The sequence below is a fragment of the Strongylocentrotus purpuratus genome, unplaced genomic scaffold (assembly GCF_000002235.5).
Source record: "Strongylocentrotus purpuratus isolate Spur 01 unplaced genomic scaffold, Spur_5.0 spur5_scaffold_18, whole genome shotgun sequence".
In the NCBI taxonomy this organism is placed as follows: Eukaryota; Metazoa; Echinodermata; class Echinoidea; order Camarodonta; family Strongylocentrotidae; genus Strongylocentrotus; species Strongylocentrotus purpuratus.
In genome coordinates, this window is record NW_022145603.1 from 27,070,325 (window position 1) to 27,094,250 (window position 23,926).

General features: G+C 38.6%; 1 protein-coding gene across 1 annotated transcript; it reads right to left on the minus strand.

Moving 5' to 3' along the window:
* Nucleotides 1-121: 121 nt before the first annotated feature.
* Nucleotides 122-22,133, minus strand: LOC592915. The gene is made up of 13 exons (XM_795640.5): nucleotides 22,006-22,133; nucleotides 20,981-21,002; nucleotides 20,275-20,346; nucleotides 19,724-19,854; nucleotides 18,818-18,920; nucleotides 17,878-17,993; nucleotides 17,432-17,510; nucleotides 16,546-16,707; nucleotides 15,936-16,121; nucleotides 4,129-4,198; nucleotides 2,301-2,536; nucleotides 1,753-1,887; nucleotides 122-1,113 (listed from the first exon to the last, which is right to left on the minus strand). The coding sequence occupies exons 1-13, from the start codon at nucleotides 22,056-22,058 to the stop codon at nucleotides 268-270; spliced, it is 2,211 nt and encodes a 736-aa protein (XP_800733.1). The 5' UTR covers nucleotides 22,059-22,133; the 3' UTR covers nucleotides 122-267.
* Nucleotides 22,134-23,926: the final 1,793 nt, after the last annotated feature.

Sequence of the window (23,926 nt, forward strand, 5' to 3'; positions counted from 1 at the left end):
GTGCCCATGGCGCAGATCCTTGGGAGGGATTTTTAAAGTTTTAAGAGGTGGTGGTTATTTTACCTGGCTGCTAAGAAAGCATACATGCTTGTTAGTAAGCAACCAGACATGCGACGGCTTTAGGTCCTCTCCGAGGTACCTGGTAATGAGGATTAATGCCTTATCAAAGAGCACTAAGCGCATTGACTTGGTTTCGAACCCGGGTCACCGGATTACGAGACTATTGCTCGCATATCATCAGGTGGGATTTGGTGCCTATACAAGGCATTACTCTCCATCCTTGCTGTTCATGTCCGACAGGCTATCACTAAGGACGTTTGAACCTGTGAGCTGTTCATCACCACTCTTAAAGGTCAACCTGTCAATCTCACTCAGAGGATACCCATGAAGGAACAGTTCGTCCTCTTCACCCACGGTGATCTTCCTTGTCAGCTTGGTGCGCTCAAACTGCAGGCTCTGAGCCAAGGGCGAGCGGGACTTCCGACTGGCCGGCTTCCGCGATTTCGTCTTCCCTTCTTCAGAGTTCACCGATCCTTTGCGAGGCTCTGAGAGCCATCCTTTGCGCAGATCGGTCTCGTCCTCCCGGCTCTCCACCTTGTCTGTACTGGCAGGCATCGTATCGATGCCTTCATCAACATCCTCGCTAGCTGTCTCACTGTTGTGGAAGTAGTCATGGAGGACAGCGACTGTACCCATCCTGGACTCCCGGAACTTTGTTGGATCATACGGGGTGTGACTAGCTTGCCTGCTCTGGCGTAGCTGTGTGAGGAAGCCTGCATGCTGCAAGATGTCTGTAGTCTGCGTGACACTGCTTGCTGTATCGATACTACCCGTTGAGCTCATATTATCCCCAGTTAGAGTATTCTTGTCCAGGCGGATTGACACTTCACTCTCATTCCCCAGCTTCTGCCCATCGAGTAACACTAGTGGTTTTGCAGTTGATTTTGCAAGCGGGGTTCGACGGTCGTGGCGTGTCCCGGAGAAGGCCTGGCTCCTTGCGTCGCAGTTGCGATCGTGAAGTACGTGGAAAGCTCTGGGATTAGGGTTCACCAACTTCTCAAGCGACTCAACAGCCGCTTTCTTGGCCTCTCTTTTATTCCTTCTTCTTGTCCTCTGTTAACAAGGACAAATTAAAGGAATAATGAGTGTGTTAGTACAGTGAAACCGGTACATACAGCTTGCGCAGATAAAGTGTCCGAAACAGTGGTGGCCTTTAACAGAAGGTCGTTTTTATGTTCAGGTTATTTTTTGTTACATATTTGGAATTGGTGCATCTCTTTCTAACCCTTTTTAATAGGAAGGAATTATTTAGGGGTTTATTTATTTGATCAATTTAATTTTCTTCTTCAAATCTCTGTAGAAACAGACTGATTAGGAATACATTCCGTGAGTGCTTACTTTCCAGGTACATGTATATCAAAATATACTTCATGTGCTTAACAAGTTATCCAATAAAGTCTACTACAGTCAAACCTGTCTACAGCGACCACCCAAGGGAAAAACCTAGAGTGGTCTTTGTAGACAGGTTCCTTTACTACATGTTTCAATGAGAAACCATTTTCAAGGGAAACAACAAATGTGGTCTTTATGGACATATGGTCTTTGTAGACAGGTGGTCACTAAAGCAGGTTTGACTGTACTACTACTACATGTACTACTACTAGTACTACTACTACTACTACTACTACTACTATACCAATATTTTCTGGGTTTCCTTAATTAGAAACACGGTGAAAGAAATAGGAGACTTACCTCTTCTTCAATTCTAGCGACTCTGGCTCTCTCAATTTCATCGGCTTCTTGGCGCTTGACTGCAGCACTCTTGAAAGTGTGATGAGGTAGGAGTTTCTCCAGCTGGGAATGCAGGCTCTGCATAGTGCGTTCCTCCTGCAAAGATTAGCATAGATGAAGGTAGAGTTTTAAAGGGAAGGTACTAATACCATCACATTTATACATGTACTATTATTATCTATGTCAGGCTGACTAGCGAAATAACAAAATTGGACTCACCTCGGTATGGCTTTTTTTTGTGTTGTGATATTGATATTGATATCGATAGTTGAAGTTCCCAGATAACTGACCAATTTTGAAAACAATGTTGGTCAATTATCCGGGTACTGCGCTAAAGAAATTGAATACACTGATTTATTGTACCACTTGGAAGCGTTATATAGATAATAATTGTAAATATTGAGTGCTCCAGAGTTCAAAGAAGTAAAGGCAAATCTCATACATTAATATATTTTTATAAATATAAATATGCCAAAATTATCAATATTGTGACAAGTGGAACAGCTTACCAGAGTTTGTATCTCGTACTGGAGACTGTCGAGTATATGTTGTCTCTCTTTCACGTTATCCTCCGTTACGACAATCTTCTCCGTCCTCTTATGTTGCTTTGTCTTCTGTTTCCATGGTAACACATTCTCATTATCCCCATCGGGCCTGGCTCCAGGGAAGGCTGAGGGAAGCATGCCTGGTGGGGGTTTGAACCTCTGACCTGAGGTGTGGACGCTGGAGGGAGCAGAGTGCAGGGCTAGAGGAGTACAAAAGAGTCCGTATAACAATTTGAATACAAAATATTCTGATCATACATGTACGGTATACATAAAACAACATACATCTTTATGGTATACTATTATATAACAATGTTAATGAAAGTATAAACAAAATTCAAAAAAACAATCATCATGAGACAAGGGCCATGTTGCACACAACTTACTATTGATGGTAACTACCATAGAAACCTTGATTTTGATTGGCTGTTGAGCCCTGTTACCATGGTAGATGCCATTGATGGCAAAGTTACCATCAATGGTAAGTTTTATGCAACGGGGCCCAGAAGTCCTACTATTTGTTTCCCTGACACACACAAGAAATATTAAAAGGTTATATCTCAGGAAACGTATTCCTCCAACATTCTGTCTTCATAAACAGAAATACAATAAGAAGAATATAATTGAAAGAATTAATTGAAAGCGAATAAACACACCTTTTTACTATACTTTCCTATTTAATAAAAGAAATGTGTAACCGGAATCTGAAGCACCATACTCGACCCGATCAGCTTTGTGTTCCAGCTCCAATTCACAAAGTGTGTACCTTACTACAGACAGCGTTGAAAACAGCAAGATAATACAGCTTGCACAATACCCATTTCACATCACAAAATTAATCACAGCTATAATCCACACCTTTAGTTCCTCAATGCTACTTGAATTATTGCAAGAGAGGTGATTTGGGGATATTTATTAAAAGGTGTCTTTCTACATTCTATATTATCTGAAAGGACCCCATTCGTCCACTCGACAACAATAATTAAAATTATAATGATAACAACAACAAAAATAATATGAAGATGAAGAAGAAGAAGAATATAATGACAATAAGAAGACAAGACAAAGAAGGACAACAAAAAAGAAGAACAATAAGAAGAAAAAAGAGGAAGAAAATAATGAACTCTCCACTATCTGGTAGGTATGTAGTTTTGATCAATCAAGTGCCGATCAATATTTTCAATGGTCCCACAAGACACAGCTAGGTCCTTTGCATCAAATTAACTTTTGCAGTGTGAATGGGTCAATGGAAACCATTGGGATACCCAGTAGGTAATCCTATTTGCATAGTGTATAACAAAGGTGCACTTCAGACTATAGTGATCATGATCGTGCAAAGAAGTCAGGTATTACTTGATCCTTGGTTTGCTGTGTCTTCTTCAAATAGAAAGATGGCTTAACAAAGAATGCATGAAGATAACATTGTTTGCTGATATCTTAAAAGGATGTTAACTCTATGGTAAAGAGTAGGAGTTACGCCCTTCTGGCTCTCAGCATATGATATATGTGTTGATTGATTCACTCCAAGGAAATGATTTATTCACGTTTTGTGAATTAGGGAATAAATCATGACGGAACTAGTGGCAGTATGGAGCCAAAACCAGCTAGTATGTTATTTGCATGATCTGTAAGATAGCCAGGCACAATGGGGATGTGGACACGTTGGGAAAAGAAGGGTTAATGCTTCGGTATTCTATAAGAAACAGTTGATATTATTATCATTATAATTCTAAATTCTAAATTAGAAAATAAGGAAGATCAGAAAATGAATCATTGAGTGAGAATGACTTACTTTTTCTGTCATGAATTTCTTGAAGCAGCCTTATCCTCGGATCCACATTCCTGGCTGTATCTAGATCGGACTGAAATAAAGGAATATCAAGAAACATAGTTTATAAATGAAAGTGTATGGTGGAAGAAGAAAGAAGGAGATGCTAAAACCCCTCCCACCTCTACCCCTCCTCTCACAAAAAAAATGTTTATGAACCCAATAGCAAGAAATGATGGTATCAACAAGATTATGCACTGTACACCTATAGAAAAGGAAATCTAGCACTATGCAGTCATCATGAGTGCATGTCTAACGCTCCATATCTTATCAAATATACAAGGCATGCATTCAAAATTCCATGCATTGAATGTGTATGACAAAGGAATAGAGAAAGGAATAGCGAAATTTATGCCAAAATGTGAAGATTATGACTCTGATAGAAAAGTGGTTACCCTAATTCTCTTTTCCCTTTAAAAAAAAAAAATCTGCATAAGATGTCAGAGTTTTGAAGGTATGCACATGTAGCCATATTTCTGAAACCATATATGCATTCATTGAACTCGCACCCTAACTGCTTGGTAACTAAATATTTAACTCTTACACTGACTCATGAATGGCATCTCAAAATGCTTTGTATCCAGTGGAAAAGGTACTGTATCAATAGCAACTATTATCATATCTAATGATCTCTGATTTGTATAGAGCCCGTTGTTTTATTGTTCTCTTGTTCTTCCTCCTGATTATTTGTATCAAAACGCTTTCCAATAGTGCTGTAACATCACGGATATCTCCAATTCCGTTTAACCGCCAGTCAAAACCGGACGAAAAAACAAAAATCATTTTTTTTTTTTTTTTTTTTTTTTTACCGACTCTGTCGGCAACTTTCATTTAACTGCAAGGTGCATTTAAAGGGGCCGATTTGTGCTTGTGAACTTGTCACAAATAATAGTAACAATGTTGTTTTTAGAAGAATGTGTAAGATCATTAATGTAAATTAAAAACAGTAGAGGACCTAGGACAGAACCTTGTGTAAAAGTTGGATGAATTATTATTATAAACTACATATTAAGATGATGAGATCTATTACAAAGATTACTTTCAAACCAAGATGACAGACAAATTGGAGTGTTGTTCTAGTTTTGGAGTGGTGAGTCAACACACAGATTACTGAGCTGGGAGACATTGCTAGGCATAGTGCCAGGTGGAGGGGCATAAATCGAAACTTAAAAAAAAAAAAAAAAAAAAAAAAAAAAAGTCGGGAAAACGAAACCGTCCAATTGAAAACGGAATCCGCCATGGGCGGTCAGATACCGGACGGTTAAACGTTTGACTACAGCACTACTTTCCAACCTTTATTCTCTTTTTCACCTTACTTCTTTATCTTTATCTCTTTACAAATTCTCCTCTTTGATATTCTCCTATCAAATTAATATCTTGATTTAATTTTCGTTGTGTGTTAACATAAAAATGGCAGTATGAAAAATTCAGACAGCACACACAAATGCAATCAACTATAATTTTAATTCACCATGTTTTCCCTTCACCATCACTCACTCACTGGAAATCACTGAAAATCTACTTCAAACTCTTGAAAAAATAGAATTAGAAAGGACATTTCAGCCAGCCCAAAACAAAATAAACCAACTTGAACTGCATGATTGCACTGCACTAGGTTTCATTTAAAAAAAAAAAAAAAAAAAAAAAAAAAAAAAATCGCTGATGTAAAATTGCAAGCACGGGTCTTCAAGCCAAAATATTGAGCAGGCCTGTGAAGAAATTCCCCCAAATACCCCAAACTCTCATGTCCCAGTCCACCTCAGTCCATACACCACCCCCCCCCCCCCCCTCTCCGATCCCCGCACAAAACAAGGAAGAGAAAACAAAACAGTCACCATTTCCCATGATCCCACAGCCAAACTGGGTAAGGTAGCAAAAAAAGAGTAATGTGGCAAAGCAGTAACACAGTTAATTCACTTGGAGTGCGGTTGGTTACTCTTACCTTTAGGGTGTCTGAGCGTGCAGATATAGAGCGGGTTGAGGTGCTATAATGTGCAGAATTGGTTGACTAAAGGGTAGGGGGCAAAGGTCAAGGGTCAAGGTCATGGGTCACAGGGATAAAAGGTTATTACTTCATGATGTTGTTACACATGGAATGAATTATAGTCCAGGCTAGGCCCCATAGGAAAGGGACCGAACCATGTTTTTTTATATATACAATGTTTTTTGAGTGATTCTTGTCAATTCGAGGGTGCTGAATCCAAATCCGATGAGTGCCAGACGCGAAACCTTGAGCATTTTTCGTAAAACGCGAAAATTCTAAATGGCCGCCAAAATGGCCGCCAAATCATGAAAACGATTATTATATGGCTATTTAAAAGGTTATTTGATGTTTTCTTGTCAAATCGAGGGTGCTGAATCCGAATCCGAGGTGTGCCAGATGCGAAACCTTGAGCATTTTTCGTAAAACGTGAAAAAATTCAAAATGGCCGCCAAAATGGCCGCCAAAATGGCCGCCAAATCATGAAAATGCTTATTATGTGGCCATTTAAAAGGTTATTTGATGTTTTCTTGTCAATTCGAGGGTGCTTAATCCGAATCCGATGAGTGCCAGACGCGAAACCTTGAGCATTTTTCGTAAAAAAAAACGCGAAAATTCAAAATGGCCGCCAAAATGGCCGCCAAATAAATTTAATTACACATTTAATAAAACCATTAATGAGCACGATTTAAGACCTCAGAGGTTTTTTTTTCTAAATGTGCAATTATCACCTGCAAACAAGTATACAAACACGCACACACACACCCACCCCACCCTGACACACACCCACATCCACACCCACCCACACCTCACACACACCCCACCCCTCACACAAACCCCACCCCTCACACACACACACAAACATCACATAAAGTACGATGCCACATTTGTATAATGCATGACTCAAACACAAATTTGAGACTTTTCAATTTAGTTGGAGTCAGGTGACTTGTCACATGACTAGTGCCATGGCCTTCACATTCACCATGGAAACAAGCATCTGAGAGCTAGACCCTTGGTTAACTGGCTACCACATCATGTAATTGATATATACAACAGGTAAGATGAAAGCTATGTTTGAAATTTCTGTTAGAATATGCAAGTGTGACAACATTTGATTTCTTGTATAATCTACCTAAGATATGAACATAGGTCTATCCTGATGTGTTTGTGTGGTAGTTTTAATAAAGTCATTCTAGATCTACAGTCCCACATATATTACTTTGCAAGTGCAGTATTTTATCTACATATTGAATGTTAAATGAATACATTATTTTCATCATGACTCTATGCAATTGAAATATTAAGGTTATCCAGTATATTATTACACTAGATTATAATATAATACTGTTTTCACACTGGCAATATTTTGCTTAACCCCGTAATATAGGTGGGGTTAAGGGGGGGTTTTAGCCCCACCTATAGTACGGGGTTAAGCCTATTCCACTTTCTGTTCAGACTGGTTTTTACCAAAGTGGGCTAAAGTTGGCTAACCCCACCTATAGTACGGGGTTATCTAACCCTGCAAAATAGCAGGGCTAACTCCGCAATTGTGGTGCTAACTCCTGCTAACCCCGCAATTGCGGTGCTAAGCCTAAGCAAATGAATGAGAACAGAAACGAAAAAATAGTCCAGTACTACGCAATGGAGCGTATCGCAGCTGGCCAGATGCGAAGTATGTCCAATCATAACATTAACGATATCCGGGGTTAACAAGATGCAGTGAGAACAGCGGGAATTTTCTTATTCCGGAATAGGCGCTAGTACGGGACTAAAAACATCGTGTGTGAAAAGCCAAAACAAATAGTCCGGGGTAAAGGATAGTACGGGGCTAAGCAAAGTACAGGGTTAAGAAAACCAGTGTGAAAAGAGTATAAATGTTATAAAGTGAATGTAGAGCTAATAAGGTTAAATTTATTTGTTATTATGATAGCCCTAATCAAGTTCAGTTGAAAGACAAAACAGAAAAAGTGACACTTCAAGTACTTGCCCTTTTACATTACTATTACATTGTAGTTTTGCATAGATTAATTAAGATACAATTACATTTTATTTTTTATACAATTATTTTCCTAGGTGGTGATCTACATAATGGAGGAAGTATGCATTATCTGCCAAACAAGCGGATTAAAATCGCTGATCCTCTCATCAAGAGTAGAAAGTTTCCGCATTGCAAGCTGTCTAAGGGGAGATGGCGTGAGTGATCTTCTTGAAACCGATGCAGAATCATTCAGATGCCACAAAAACTGCATTAGCACATACTGCTCTAAAGACCATATCCAGAGATTCTTGAAGAGGAAGAACAGTGGTGAAAAAGAATCAGATCAATCAAACGCCCCAAAGCGATTGCGGGGAAGGGCAAGAGAATTTAACTTTCTTAAGCAATGTCTTTTCTGTGGAGAAGAATGTGACTTGGAACGGTCTAGAAAGAATCCAAGTCGATGGAGGAAAGCATACTTGTGCCGAACTGCGTATAGCAATGACAAGACCGCTTGGAAAGATAATATTCTGGAACATGCCATCAAACGAGGTGATACTTGGGGTAGTGATGTTGCATTTAGAACCAATAGTGCATTGAGTGATCTCCATGCAGCAGAAGCACGGTACCACAAGGACTGCATGGTAAAGTTTTTCAGCAACAAACCTGCAGCAAACACAGACGGCTTGATGGAAAGAGCTTTGGACGAACTAATCACTGAAATGACATCCGACCACTCTCGCATCTGGAACAGTAGAGAACTGCATAATTTATATCAGCACCTGGGGGGAAAGAACCTATCTCGACGTGCGCTCATTGGTTACCTAGAAGATGCTCTTTTTCCGGACATCCTGGTACTCACATCGCCTGGTGTCTCTTCAATCATTGTATTCAAGAACAACGCATCATCCCGACTTCGTATTGAAGATGATGGTGAGGATGAATTTCTTGGACGAGCTATCGCAAGACTTTCCAAGAAGATTAAAGCAGAGTGCCTTCACCATCAACCTGATCCTTATACATATCCAACAAGACTGACCACAGACTTAGTATCAGGTAAATATTACACTGTTTATAATATTCACACGGTTTCGTTTTTTGGGATGTATGTTATAACAAATTTCAATGACAGTTTCTGCATTGTCTCACCTGGTAGTTATGATACAGTTTGGGGGATTACATGATTATCATACGTGTCTAGAAAATTAATTACCAGCCACGGAAATGCCCCACCGTGGTTAGGATTGGGATTAGTGTTGGGCTGGAATTCCAGCAAAATGACTTTATACTGTTTTCTTTACTGTTTTTATTTACTTTGCCAAAATATCTTATTCATGTATTTATGGGAACAAAATTTTCTCCATTTCGTTTTCTTGGCAGATGTATGCAGTGAGACATTACTTGCTCTGCTTGCTGGAATAGACCCAAAGCTGGACTCCACTCTGCAGGCCGTGATGATCAGTCACATTGTTCTTGGTGTTGTGAGTGGATATGCAACATCTCTTCAACTTGGGCTCAGTGTGCTTCTTAACAAGCAGAGAAGTGTAATGGAGCAGTTTCATAACTATGGTGTAACATCTTCATACAATGAATTGCGCCGTTTCAGAATATCTGCTGCAGCAGAAATGGCAAAGGATAGGGGATTAACAGAGTTTGAGAGTAAAGATGGCCTCGTTCAAGTTGTCGCTGACAATTTTGATGCCCAGATCTCCTCCCCTAATGGACAAAAGTCTACTCATGGCTTAGCCATGGTGATCACCCAAACAGGAAGAAAGAACCCTACCTCATCTCATGACGGCAAACAAGTACCAAGAATAAAGCGACTGAAATGGGAGGAGACAAAAGCAACCAAGTTGTCCCTGGGAGAAGTACAAGTTCAGCGCAACCGGGGGAACAAAAAGGCTGAGATGCCGAGAGAGTTTGGCCAACGATTTGTTCCAAAGCTGTCTATGCTTGCAAGTATGCAAGTCTCCAAGAACAGAGCAGCAGCAAAAGATCTTGCTTTCCTACAGGCCGTGACAAGAAACGAGGATTGCCCAGAATTTAGCGGTTTCAATACTAAGCATGCACGAGACAGTGGACAGCAACCGAGGCCCAAGACTACAGTAGTGTACACTCCATTCTTGGATATGGCACCAGCAGAACCTGACACAATGATGACGGCAATGGTACAGGCACAGTTCCTGACATCACTTACAGGTCAAGAATGGACCATTCTTACGTGCGATCAGCAACTCTACCAAGTGATGGTAAACATAGTCTGGGCTAACCAAGACAGATTTGCCAAGTTTGTACCCAGACTAGGCGGCATGCACATGATAATGAGTTTTCTAGGAAGTATCGGCTATTTGATGTCGGGAAGTGGGCTCGAAGACATACTGAAGTCACGATTTGCTGGAGTTCCAAAACTTCTCTCTGGGAAGAAGTTCCCACAGAATTTCAGGGCGCTTCGACTTGTCATTGAGGAGATATTAAGATCAGTACTGGAAGACCACCAATTCACTGACTTTGACGAGTTGATTGAAGTAGCCAGCAAGCAAAGGAGTCGAACTACAAAGTTGTGGATGAACTGTCTTGTAAAGCCAATGCTCATCTGTATGGCTTTTGTTAGAGCTGAGAGGGAGGGTGACTGGTCTCTCCATCTGCAAGCTGTTGAAGAAATGCTTCCCTATTTCTTTGCTTCAGGGCATACCAATTATGCACGCTATGGGCTGTACTATCTCCGCTCCATGCAACGTCTGCCACCAGCATTACTGAAGCAGTTCTTAGATGGAGAACATGTGATGCACCATCAGGATGGCATTTGGAACGGCATCTGGTCGGATATGTACATTGAAACGACGTACATGCGCTATGGAAAGGGACCTTCTGGCATCATCGGATCCACTTTGAACGAGTCTACCCTTGCTATCTGGGCTTTGTCTCTCAGCCTCTTTGGACAACTGAAGAATGACTTGGAATCCATGCAAGAAGGGGAAGATCAGAAAGTTGTCACTTGTCACAAAGAAGAGAGCCTCAAAAGAATCAAATCAGATGCGGCTGACAGAAAGGGAATTCGAGAGGCGCTATCGACATGTATAGATGTATTTGACAGTGAGAAGCATCCTCCTTCAAGCCTGGTGAACATCTACACTGGACAGGTTGTGGATGATCCAGCAGTAAATGCCGATGATGCAATCAAGATTGGAACTGATCAGATGAACGAATACGAAAGAAAGTTGCCGAAGGGGTTCCATGACACAATAAAGAGGAGAGTCAAAGGAATGGCAAAGGCTTCTGATATGTCATCAAGAGGTGAGGTATCTATAGTTACCAATACAGAGATGATCTACGCCCGGGTAATCGGGATCATGGCATCATCAAGGGAAGCGATTTCAACCAAAACCTTATTCTCCTATGAATTGGCTCCCTATCCACCCGCACTGTTCGACAAGAATGGTGATGCACGTTCCACAAGTAAGTCCGTCTTGAAGTCAAGGATCAAGGTTGAGTGTAGTCAACGAAGTGCAGAGGTGCCAGATGTTATCATTCTTGATGGATGTGCTCTTCTTTGGACCGTTCCTTGGCCTGCGTCTCCAGCAAAGGTGTGTACCTTTGTAGATGTTGCTGTAGCAACGTTCATGAAATATGCAGACAGTTGTCCAGTTCTTCATGTGGTTTTCGACAGATACTACGAGAGCAGCATCAAGTCCTGTTGCCGAACAGCACGTGCAAAAGGTTGCAGCCGTGTATACAAGCTGAACAGTGAGTCACCACTGCCAAAGCAGAACGTCATCCTAAATGTAACTGCAAACAAGCAACAAGTCATCAAGATGATCGTAGATCAGTTGTGTTCCATGCAAGTACCAGAGGGCAAACGATTGATCGTAACTGGACCTGATCCGCATCCAATTGCTGTTGGTGTTGGTGCACTTGAAGAAGAGGTGAAACACGAAGAGGCAGATGTAATAATGGTCTACCACATGATAAAGGAGGCCAAGGATGGTCATTCACCTATCAAAGTTGTGTGCGATGACACAGATGTTCTGGTCATTCTTGCACACCATCTACATTTCCTAACCAATGGTATACCACACACAACAAAGGTGGTAATGGAATCAACGTCTCGCACTCGAAAAGTCATAGATGTCAATGAGGTCATCAAGAAACACACGAAGATCATGCCCAATCTACTTGGAGCCCATGCATTGACTGGATGCGATACTGTTTCCTGTTTCTATGGAGTAGGAAAGGCGTCTGCACTCAAGAATTTGGAGTCCTATCCTGATTCTCTACTCCTTGGTAATATTGAAACGCCTCTCGATGAAGTAATAGAATCCTGCTTGAGATACGTGGCATCCCTGTACCGAGAAGAACCAAATGACTCTCTAGACACAATGCGAAGAAACATTTTCACAAGGAAGGCTGGTGGCAAGCGCCTAGTACCTCCCAAATTAATGAGTCTTCCACCAACTATGGCAGCTTTTCGGCCACATTGCCAGCGTGCCCATTATCAAGTAGCCTTGTGGGTGGCTGCTGGCAAGCCAGTACCCCCAGCCCTAGACCCATTGAAGAATGGATGGAGGATGAAGTCTTCTATGATTCAACCAGTCTATCTCGAAAATGATCAGCCAGTCGCACCGGAAGAAGTCCTCAATATCATTAAGTGTGGGTGTAAGAGCGACTGCAGAACAGCCCAGTGCAGCTGCACCAAATCGTCGTTGGCATGCTCGGAATTCTGCCGCTGTAAGGGCGATGTCCGCTGCCAAAATCCAATGAACAAGACATCAGAAGAGAGTAACAGTGACAGTGACATTAGCAGTTGTGAAGACTAATAATATTTGACATCGTTCGGCACTGCTACTATATATGGAGGTAAGACTAGAAAGACTTCAATATTATTATGGTAAATGATTGTCTATAATGGACAAAGATATGGTTTACAATGAATATCTATATCATCTATATGCTCATTTATTCATTATTTTATTTATACGTGTATATAACTTTCCCATTACACAAAGTAAACTTTGTTGTTTTCTAGCTAGCCTGCTGGGTTCACTATACCGGTATCGACTACAAAAATAATAATCGTATTTTGCGTAAAATGCTCAAGGTTTCGCGTCTGGCACTCATCGGTTTCGGATTCAGCACCCTCGAATTGACAAGAAAACATCAAATAACCTTTTAAATAGACATAGAGTAAGCGTTTTCATGATTTTGGCGGCCATTTTGGCGGCCATTTTGGCGGCCATTTTGAATTTTTCGCGTTTTACGAAAAATGCTCAAGGTTTCGCGTCTGGCACTCATCGGATTCAGATTCAGCACCCTCGAATTGACAAGAAAACATCAAATAACCTTTTAAATGGACATAGAATAAGCGTTTTCATGATTTTGGCAGCCATTTTGGCGGCCATTTTGGCGGCCATTTTGAATTTTTCGCGTTTTACGAAAAATGCTCAAGGTTTCGCGTCTGGCACTCATCGGATTCGGATTCAGCACCCTCAAATTGACAAGAAAACATCAAATAATCTTTTAAATGGCCATATAATAAGCTTTTTTATGATTTGGCGGCCATTTTGGCGGCCATTTTGAATTTTTCGCATTTTACGAGAAATGCTCAAGGTTTCGCGTCTGGCACTCATCGGATTCGGATTCAGCACCCTCGATTTGACAAGAAAACATCAAATAACCTTTTAAATGGCCATATAATGAGCGTTTTCATGATTTGGCGGCCATTTTGGCGGCCATTTTGAATTTTCGCGTTTTACGAAAAATGCTCAAGGTTTCGCGTCTGGCACTCATCGGATTTGGAATCAGCACCCTCGAATTGATAAGAAACCATCAAAAAACATTGTATATATAAAAAAACAAGGTTCCTTGCTCTCTAGCCTGGACTATTAGCCACAGGCCTGTATTCTACTAAAATTTAAAGGGATACTGAACTTATAAACTTTCTGAAGTAGCAAACTGTTTATTGCACAGTGCCAGAGTCATGGTCAACTTGTAAACAGTGCATAACCTAATATGTTATCCCCATTTCCCATACAGGACTCAATGCAATAACCAACAAACTGCTACAGCTGTTTTAAGATGGCTCTTGAGTGGAATTTGCAGTAGTGCTTCTAGTACAGCATCGCTTTAAGCTTTTGTTCAAAATCTGGTTTAACAAAGCTGGAATTTAGTATGAGGTCTAAATTTTCTTTTGTTAAACATAATATTAGTAGAATACAGATCATAGGGTTTGGGTATAAATGGGAAACAGTGATTAAATGATTACATTTTAGTCACCTAAAGAAGTTAATTTGCTATGTAGGGTAAACATGCAGCTAAAAATGTAAAACCACACGATTACATGCTCTACTAACATCTAATTTCAAGATTTCAACCGAATAAAAATAGCCTTTTTTAATAAAAATAAGAATGAAAATTAATAAATTACACAAAGTCTTTATGGAAATCCATTGGGATAGCTTTTTATCTTCTTGTTTAATTTGTGGTATAGTCTCCTTTAACATTTCGTATGACACATAAAAGAGGTTAATGTATTCTGATATTTCAAATTTTTATTATGGTTTCAAGAGTTTTAATGTGAAAAGATATTATTAATGACTGATACAAAGGCCTGCTTGCTTTTGAGCCGTTAAACAACTCAACAATTCTAAGCATTTTTTAGTATCATGATAAAAAGACAATTGTAGATCATATTTATACCATTTGGCAAGGCTGAACAAGGACGATCTGATGCATATGGGCTAGTAAATTCAACTCGAGACCCCCCCCCCCCCCCAAAAAAAAAAAAAAAAAAAAAAAAAATGTTGTTGTTGTTGAATTTAAACAGGAGGCCCTTGCACAATAGCACAGAGATTTTATATTTCAATCTGGAGCCCCAGCTGTGAAAAAAATTAGTTAGTACGGACTCCTATATTTTATTAGAAAAACTATAATATCTGCATTCACATAATAAGTTACAATTTTACAAATTAATATATATGCAATAATTGGGTTTGGATTATTAGTTTGGGTTAGATGAATGTGCTATCTGATTTGGGAAAATATATCATTGTAGTAACTATTTTGGTAGGTCACTATTTACACCACTAAGACGTTAAAGGTTAATGAAATGTTTGTGTTACTTAAATAAAAATGACATACATACATACATGAAGTAAAAGTGCACTGAGCTATTAGGATAAGCCCTAGGGCCCTGTTTCACATAATTTGTTATCAATAAGACATGATAAATCTCTTTGACACATTTGCTCTAAGCTAATCAAATGCCACCATTTTTAGTAGCTTATAACAGTTATTGTAACTTATCATTGAAAACAAATGTTATGAAACAGGGCCCAGTTCTTAAATCTATATGTGATTTCAAAACATGATTAAATGTTGCAGCATATATAAACAATCCCAAGACGATATTTTCTGTTTGTTATCAATGAGTCATTCTAAAAATATGAGCTTCGGATATTATTTCTATAGAGTGATATTGTACGTTTAATTTGACTTTCAGTTAACATAAAAGCATTTTGTTAGTAGTCTAGTCAATGCAGGCCTAGAATATGGCTTGCATGAAACACAAGTCTTGGGCTTAGCGAGTCTGTCTTGGGTTCTGTTTAAAGTTATTCTTTATTTTCTTCATACTCTTTATTAGCCTCATATATTTTGTTAGGTTGATTGTATGCATTTTATCTGTACCCAAATTATTTTTCTAGGTGACTGGTACACTTAAACTGATGACCAATCCTAACTTTGTACTTCATTGAAGCACTTGCGATTGATTCAAATAAGGTCCTTGGTATGGGAACAAAAAAGAATTTAATACAATACCTCAGCTACAGTATGGGGGCGCATGTCAAACATCGGTGGAGGCGTGGCAGGGACCCGGAACTGTTCAACACCTGGGGCCGATACCGGTCTCGCCCTGACGTGGCCGGCCTTGGTGTTCTGGACGTGACCGGTAGATTTGTTGAGGGATCCCTTCAGCTCTCGGTAGCGACGGGAATGGTATCTCACCTGGGAAAAAGGAAGGAATCAACCGAGAGAGGTTAAACTTCATTCTCATCCAAAATTCATTCGGAACATTAGTCATGAAATCTGTGCAGAATGCTTCTAAATATGGCTCAGCTTGCATCAGAGAGCAGCTAAGAACCCCAGAGCTTTCAGGGACCTTAAGAGTTGGGGTTTTAATTTTTAGAAAAATACTGGACTTTGGTTTTGAATGCTTTACAGAGATTTGGATATACCGACGATTCCCAATTAAAGCACACGTAAAAAAAGGTTTCCAGTTTTAAAGTTACTACTTATGGTTTAAAATGAACATTCAATAGATTTTTGGAGATGCAATCTATCCAAAATTCCCACGGTAAGCATGATACAAAGGTTAAATGGTATTACGTTTATCATTTAGGTACTTATGGGTTTGAAAGCAGATCTATACCTGAGACTTCCGGAGACTTGGATCTACGGATGATTCCCGCGGTATGCGTTTGCTACCAAGGATCTCATGTCCATAGTTGCGCTCGGTTCCAATGAACTGCTTGTTGAGATGGTCTTCTAGCTTTTCATCCTTTGTGGAGAAAACTCGTTGGAGATCATCAAGCTGAAAAGACGAACAAAAAGACAAAGAGTGAGGACTACTATACAGAAACAAACAAATTGATTATTTAAAGCCAATCTGCACTAGTTTGGCCAGGAGGGATTAGACCTCCCTGCCTGGTCACTGGCAGATGGTTATCTCATCAAATCAGCTCTCACTTTACATAAGAAAAAGGGGATCATGGGGGACCAACGGGTACCGCTTAGGCATTGTGATAGAAGAAAATCCATAGGAAATGATTAATACATGAAAAGCCTTGTAAAGAAAGTCAATATCCTGTTAGGTCATGGTCAACTTCAAGTACAGGTACTAACATTAAGAAATGCAAGTGGAGGAGTTATAGTCGAGTGGTTAAGCACTTGACTTGAAATACAAAGGCTGTGGGTTTGATCCTCGACAAGGCACTAATTTCCTTTGGTAAAGGCATTAATCTACATTTGCCACTCCATACCCAGGAGAGAAATGGTGACCTGATAGGATAAAGAAAGCCTTTGTGTTACTAAGTAATTGCCATATGCCCTTGCCATGCCCATATGGTAGGAATACTCCTCAGGGAGTAGACATGATGCACATTGTGAGTGACTGAATCCGATGACCGAGGTAATAATATCTGTGAAGCGCTTAGAGACGGTAATTGGTATTAAACGCTATAGAAATCCAGATTATTACTGATTAATATTACAAAATCAGAGAAAGGATTTCATTCAATGAAATGCATCCAAGTTACCTCAAACAATTTCCTCCATGTTTTGTCCATTGGTCCTACTTTAGGATCAGGTACAACAACATCTTTGGTTAGAGAACATCTGCGCATTGTGGAGACAAAAACATTTATTCATTTACTTATTTTGTAGTTTCATTTTATTACAGGGTTGCATTGTCTGTTACAAAACTGCTTTCCCCACTTTAAAACATTACATACAAATAAAAATAACAATGAAACATGAAAAAAAAAAACTTAACGATAAACACTGAAACAAAAATCGCAAAGGTACTGGTATTAAAGCAAAATGAAGTTTCTGAAAACAACAAAAGTACAAACAAAAGAAGATTGGAGCTGGGACATGGGTTACTCGTGGGGTGGGGCATTTTGTAGTTGTTCCTAAATTTGAAATAAAATAACTGAATCCCATTGTCTAGAAAAAATTCTAATAATTCACACGTTTAACTTACAGCACAATCAGGTCCAGAAACTCGTAGAACTGGATACGACCAGGTTCATCCAACCTCTCCTCCATGTGTTTGACTCGATGCATCAGCTTCAGAGGTGCTATAGTGCGTCCACATAGCTGCGTGGGGATGAGGTTGCCGTCAAACAATGCATAAAGCAATTAAAATGTCAAGAAGAGAATACTACTTATGCTAGTGAAAAGGAAATCGTATCGAAATTTAATCAATATGGGGGGTGTTTCACCAAGATTTTAAGTCAAACTTAAAAATTATAGAGAGCCATATTCAAAAGCAAAAATACAAGTATTTTAGACTTTTTATAAACTCCAAATCAAGAACATGAAACCTCCTTGATAATAGAAAATATGAATGATTTGGATCAACATTTTATGATGACTTCTAAAAGAACTTTTACAAAATATTTTCATAGATGCTAATGGCTTTCCATAACTGTTAAATCCAACTTAGAGATAAGTTAAATTTAGGATCTTTGTGAAACACCCCCATGGTCTCATCTTTGGTCTACTCATGTAAAGATATGTATAATTATATGCAAGATGTTTTGATGTTCTCTCATTAATCTCAAATTGGCAACATATTTTCATTCATTTTTTACATTTCATTTCACTGGCAGCATAAGAATACCAACCAAAGCATTTTGAAACGACAAGATACATACAAGAAAATAACATAACATACTATACATACATGCATGCTGGAGTAGGTAGCCAAAAGAAGAAAAAAGGTCCTAATATGAGGCTGATCCAAAAGTTTAAAATATTAATACAATTATACATGATGTATGAATATACCCTGGCTTTCCCCCTACACTTAAACGAATAGTGCAGTGGGTTCTTATGAGCAAAGGTGGCGACTCTTCTCTACATGGGGCCCCAATTTAACATCCTATCTGAGGGGCATGGTGCTATCTCAACTCTCTTACCTTAAGTGTTCTCATGAGCGTGTGTTTATCTATGATCATTCCTTTCATATCTCCTGCCTCGTAGACTTGGAAGGCAACCCGCACATCACTTAGCTCATCAAAACTGTCAACAAAAAAATAGGAATACATTACAAAAATTAGAAACTATATGAAGTAGTGTAACTGGTAAAGAAAAAAAAATGAAAATCAATGAACACATTCATCAAATAGTTTAAGTCATAAAGAAGTTAAGTATTGAAAATGTTGAAAATTATAAGGAAGTTAGATGATAGAAAACAACAACAACAGCAACAATGACAAACCATGCTTTATCTTATCCAAATTCAGAAAGAAAGTTAAAGTCAAATCATCATGCTTTAAGTACTTGAGTAGAATTAAGGGAGCAAAAGTATGCACAGGAAAGATAATTTCAGAGAAGGCACAATCTACAGTTTTGCCAATTCGAAGTGACATACGGTACTTCAGTTTATACAGCATCCAGATTTGTTGACAGGGTCATCATTACTTCAGCAACACAACCTTGAAGTGTTGAAAATTTAACAAAACTTTGTTTCTGTGCCCTTCAGCTTAAATGTTGAGATTTAAAAGCCTTAATCGCATCAAACACTTTTAACTGATGTGGTTCATGCTTTTCTAAAGCGATCTAAAGTCGGTAGTATACATATTGATAGATTACTACATTGTACATCTACAGCAACATTCCAAACAATTCTTTTTTGGAAAATCTGAAACCAGAATTAGTTCTCTGATCTGCCTGACACTCCATGAAATTATACACCTTGAGCAACAGGCCCCTGTTTCATAAAACATGTTATCAATTTAACAAGTTACTATTACATTTTTTAAGCTACTGAAATTGTTGCGTTTGATGGCTGAGAGCAAATTTGTCCTAGAAATATTACTCACGTCAGGAACCTATGGTTGAGCAAGTTCATGCTTTTTCTCAGGACGTTGATGTTGTAATCAGCCGTGTGCATGTTGACAGAGAGATGGAGCGATTCATTGAAGTACTTGAGATCTATGAGCTTCAAAATCTCCTGCAAATAATAATAGTAATAATAATGAAACGGTGCCTATAAAGCGCTTACATCAAAGTCTCTAAGCACTAAGATGGGTAGGCAAAAGAATATCAGTTATTAAAATTTAAGTGATTATTCGACACCATTCAGGTGTTCACCCCATAACCAGGATTTGCCTTCAGTTTTATGACCAACAAGCTTTATATTCCAGCCATCCCATATGGTAAAGTCACAATCTTACATTTCCCTTACCTGAAGACTCTCCGAGAGATTTTTATGAGTTTGCTGTTTGTGAGACTTGTACACCTATTAATGGTATTTTCATCAAGTCCGGTGTCAGCGAATTATAACCTTCTGCACGTCATGGAAACTGACGACCATCTTCCTTTAATACGCATACTGAATTGATTACGCCCCAAGGTTCATACGTTTACTCACCCGATAGCTTACGCCATCCTTTCTGATTATGTGATCGTCGGGAATACATTTCCGAAGAGTTCCGTTGGGATACTGCATGAAGCAAAAAGGAGAGAAAGAATTTTCATAATTAATAAATCAATAATGTGCGCCATCACAATGGCTACTAAGTCATTTTAAATGCTCTTTATATTTCAACCAATTTTTTTCTTCTTCATAGTCACTTATATCTAAAAAGTGCATGGAGAGTTAGAGACATCCCTGTATTATCTGTTCAGAAAGCATTACTATTATTAATTTGTAATTACTATTGTTACTATTGTTACTATTATTACTATTACTAGTATAGTAGTATTATTACAACAACTAATATCATGATCATTATTATTTCTATTGTTATCATTATCATTATTATCATTCTCAATTTATTATTATCATCATCATCATCATAACAAGCGAAAAAAAGGGGGGGGGAATAATTTATGATTTCTGTCTTTTAAATGCTGTTATTTAGAAGCTGTCGATGATCTTTGGAAAAATGGCATCTATCCATCTTAAGGATATTAAATCTTTTTTCATCATTTCACTAGATATAATAGTATTAATATAATATTGACTCTGTACTTTGACATGTTCACACAGGAAACAAAACAAGATCTAATTTTTACACAACCTAGATTGGATCCACATTTGAAAAGGTCAAAGGTCAATTTTACAATTAACTTACCCCCAGAGCACTGGTAAGGCAACTGCAGAAGAGATAAAAACAGGACATAATAATTATTAGTAGAGAAACAAATTAGAATATAGAATAGAACAATGTTGTTAACACATACACACTGATTCATTTTCAAAATACATGAGGAACTCATTGAGGACAGCATTTAACAAAACCGTCATAAGTACAAGTTCGTGGACAAAACATTGCATTGAAACGTACTTTACTGCTACTGAAGAAGAAACGTGTGTATTGAATATAAACAAGTGTTTCAAAAGGACGTTGGTGAACTTTTACTTATGAAAGGATTCCATGTCTACAGGAGTAACGGACTAACAAAAAAAAATGTCCCTCAAGTTTCTGCACTGCACCTAAGCCTCAACTTATCAATTTCATTTCCCTAAATTCCTATAAGGCTTTATCAAAACAAAGGGCTGAAAACCCTTTGAGAAAGAAAATAAAAAGAACGAGCTTAAACGGCAGTCAAGAAAAAAATAATAATTTGGCAACATCATTTAATGATTTATGGGCAAATGGCCAAGTCACTAACGTACACCTGACCATGCCTTTTGACATTGACAATGACTGTTTTGTAGTTGTATTTAATTGTAATACAACTACAAAACTGTCATTGTCAATGTCAAAAGGCATGGTCAGTTGTACATAAGTGACTTGGATTTTTACTTCAAAATCAAATGAAATGTTATGACACTGTTTTTTACCTTTTTTCTTGTGACTTAGTAGATAATATACTAGATCTAGGTCTAGTAGACCTACTACTCCCCTGAAAACAAGATTGAGGACACCAAAAGAACTGTAAAATAAGGGGGGACCAAACAATCGACGCGCATTGGATTTGGATTGGAGATCAATACCATGCACCATGCACCAACAGACAACAGTCAATTCTAAGTCAACATTACACAGATCTGGATGCATCGGACTGTAATGTAACGCACTATGATAATTGCTACATGAGGAATCCTTCATAGATCTATAGCACAACCAAATCACCATTTCATATATCAACTTACCTCAACTCTTCCCAAGTGAAAAACTTTTTCGAGTGTGGATATTTTAAGTGCATTTTAAGACGTTGTAGATCTAAACGACAATGAATAAATATTCTATTCTAATTGATCCATGTAGGTCGCCATATTGTTTATAATCGGTACCTTGGTTTCGCAACTACTTTATTGAAGATTTCTCCCTCCGGAAAATATATTGTAGCCCGAACAAGTCATTAATAGCTCATAGCTGGTATTTTGCATCATTTTATTTTCAAATTTAAGAACAAATAATGTTTTCATGTATTTATTGACATATCTTAACTACTTTCTAGACATAATCTTTAATAAAAAGTGTGTAAAAATTCCGAAAGTTTGGAGGGGTAAAAACCAATCATTAGAATATCCACCAGACGAAATCAATAAGAGGATGTTCGTTGAAATCGATAAGTTCGTCTGATGACGTCATTAAACATCGGGCCACGCCTCTAAATTGAATATGCATGAGATATTTGCCTAAAGTCAACATTATTCTCGACTTGTACGGCAAAAAGGAGGGGCTTAGCCAAATAAGGCATGGCCTACGTGTGCTCCGTGCGCCTGCACATGGCCAAGGGTGTAAGCAGTATGCATATGGAGGATAAATGTCAAGATTATTATCCTATAGCGTCAAGTACAATGCGAAGTCCAGCGATTGTATGCTCCTCTATCAATACATATTTTAGCACATGGTGTCATTAAGTTGCTCATTCGTTCCCACAGTCGCACGCGATCCTTAGAAGTTAGATGTCGACGCACCATCACACGCAGCAGGCATCCATATTGCAAACTATTTAAATTATTGACTAATTCGAAGTGAATGCACCTGTAGCTTTTTGTCTGCAATGGAGCCCGCCAAATTCTTGAAGACCGACCTGTGAGCTGAATGCAACCATCTATGTAGCAAGAGGACCTGTTGGACTTGGAGAATCGGGTTCAAGACTCGACTGAGATGACCGAAATCTCAAAATTACAGGAAAGTAACCTTGGCTTGAATTATAATTTCACGGTGCCCTTTATATTTGTATAAGCACTTGTCATCCATGAGGAAAGAGGAAGGCCCCAGACAATTTGGAAATAAAATTATGAAGTTGCATAAAATGCATTTCTTCGAAGTGTGATGAGTAGGCCTATACCGTGTGAGTCAAAAAAAAGTTTACACCTAGAAAATTGCTAAGTATTTTAAAAATCCTCTATAAACAATAAATTATTATTCATCTTATGAAAGAGTGTTTTATCCCAAATCAGTTGGTATCATTTTTGTGTGGTATGTGTTCACGCTTGGATGAACAGGAGGCATTGTTTGCGAGAGTGCAAAAATCGACTTGCGCCAAAGTGATGCCTACAGCATGTATTATGTTGGGATTAGCGGAGTGAGAGAATGAATTGAATGTATCAGATGAAATGCATTGCAAATGCTTTTTGAAGAAGAAAAGTCACACACACACACAAATGTTCGTTGATATTTGATATTCGATATATGATATGTGTGGCATGTTTAATTTTTGTCAGGGATGTTATTTGGATCTGCAAAAACCGATTTAATACCCAAATTCCAATTGTTTTATTTAAACATCAGATAAGCAACTTTGGCGCAAGTCGATTTTTGCATTCTCACAAACAATGCCTCCTGTTCATTCAAGCGTGAACACATTCCACACAAAAATGATACCAAATGATTTGGGATGAAACACTCTTTCATGAGATGTGTAATAGATTACTGTTCATAGATGATTTTTAAAATAATTAGCAATTTTCTAGGTGTAAATTTTTTTTGGACTCGCACTGTATATGTTTTTTAAAGGGGTCATAATATATACAAAGCAGTGTTTTTTATCAGGATTATTTAGCGCTGGGTCCGAAAACAGAGACTTCCATAATTCTTAATTTGTCCTTAGAAAGTAACTTA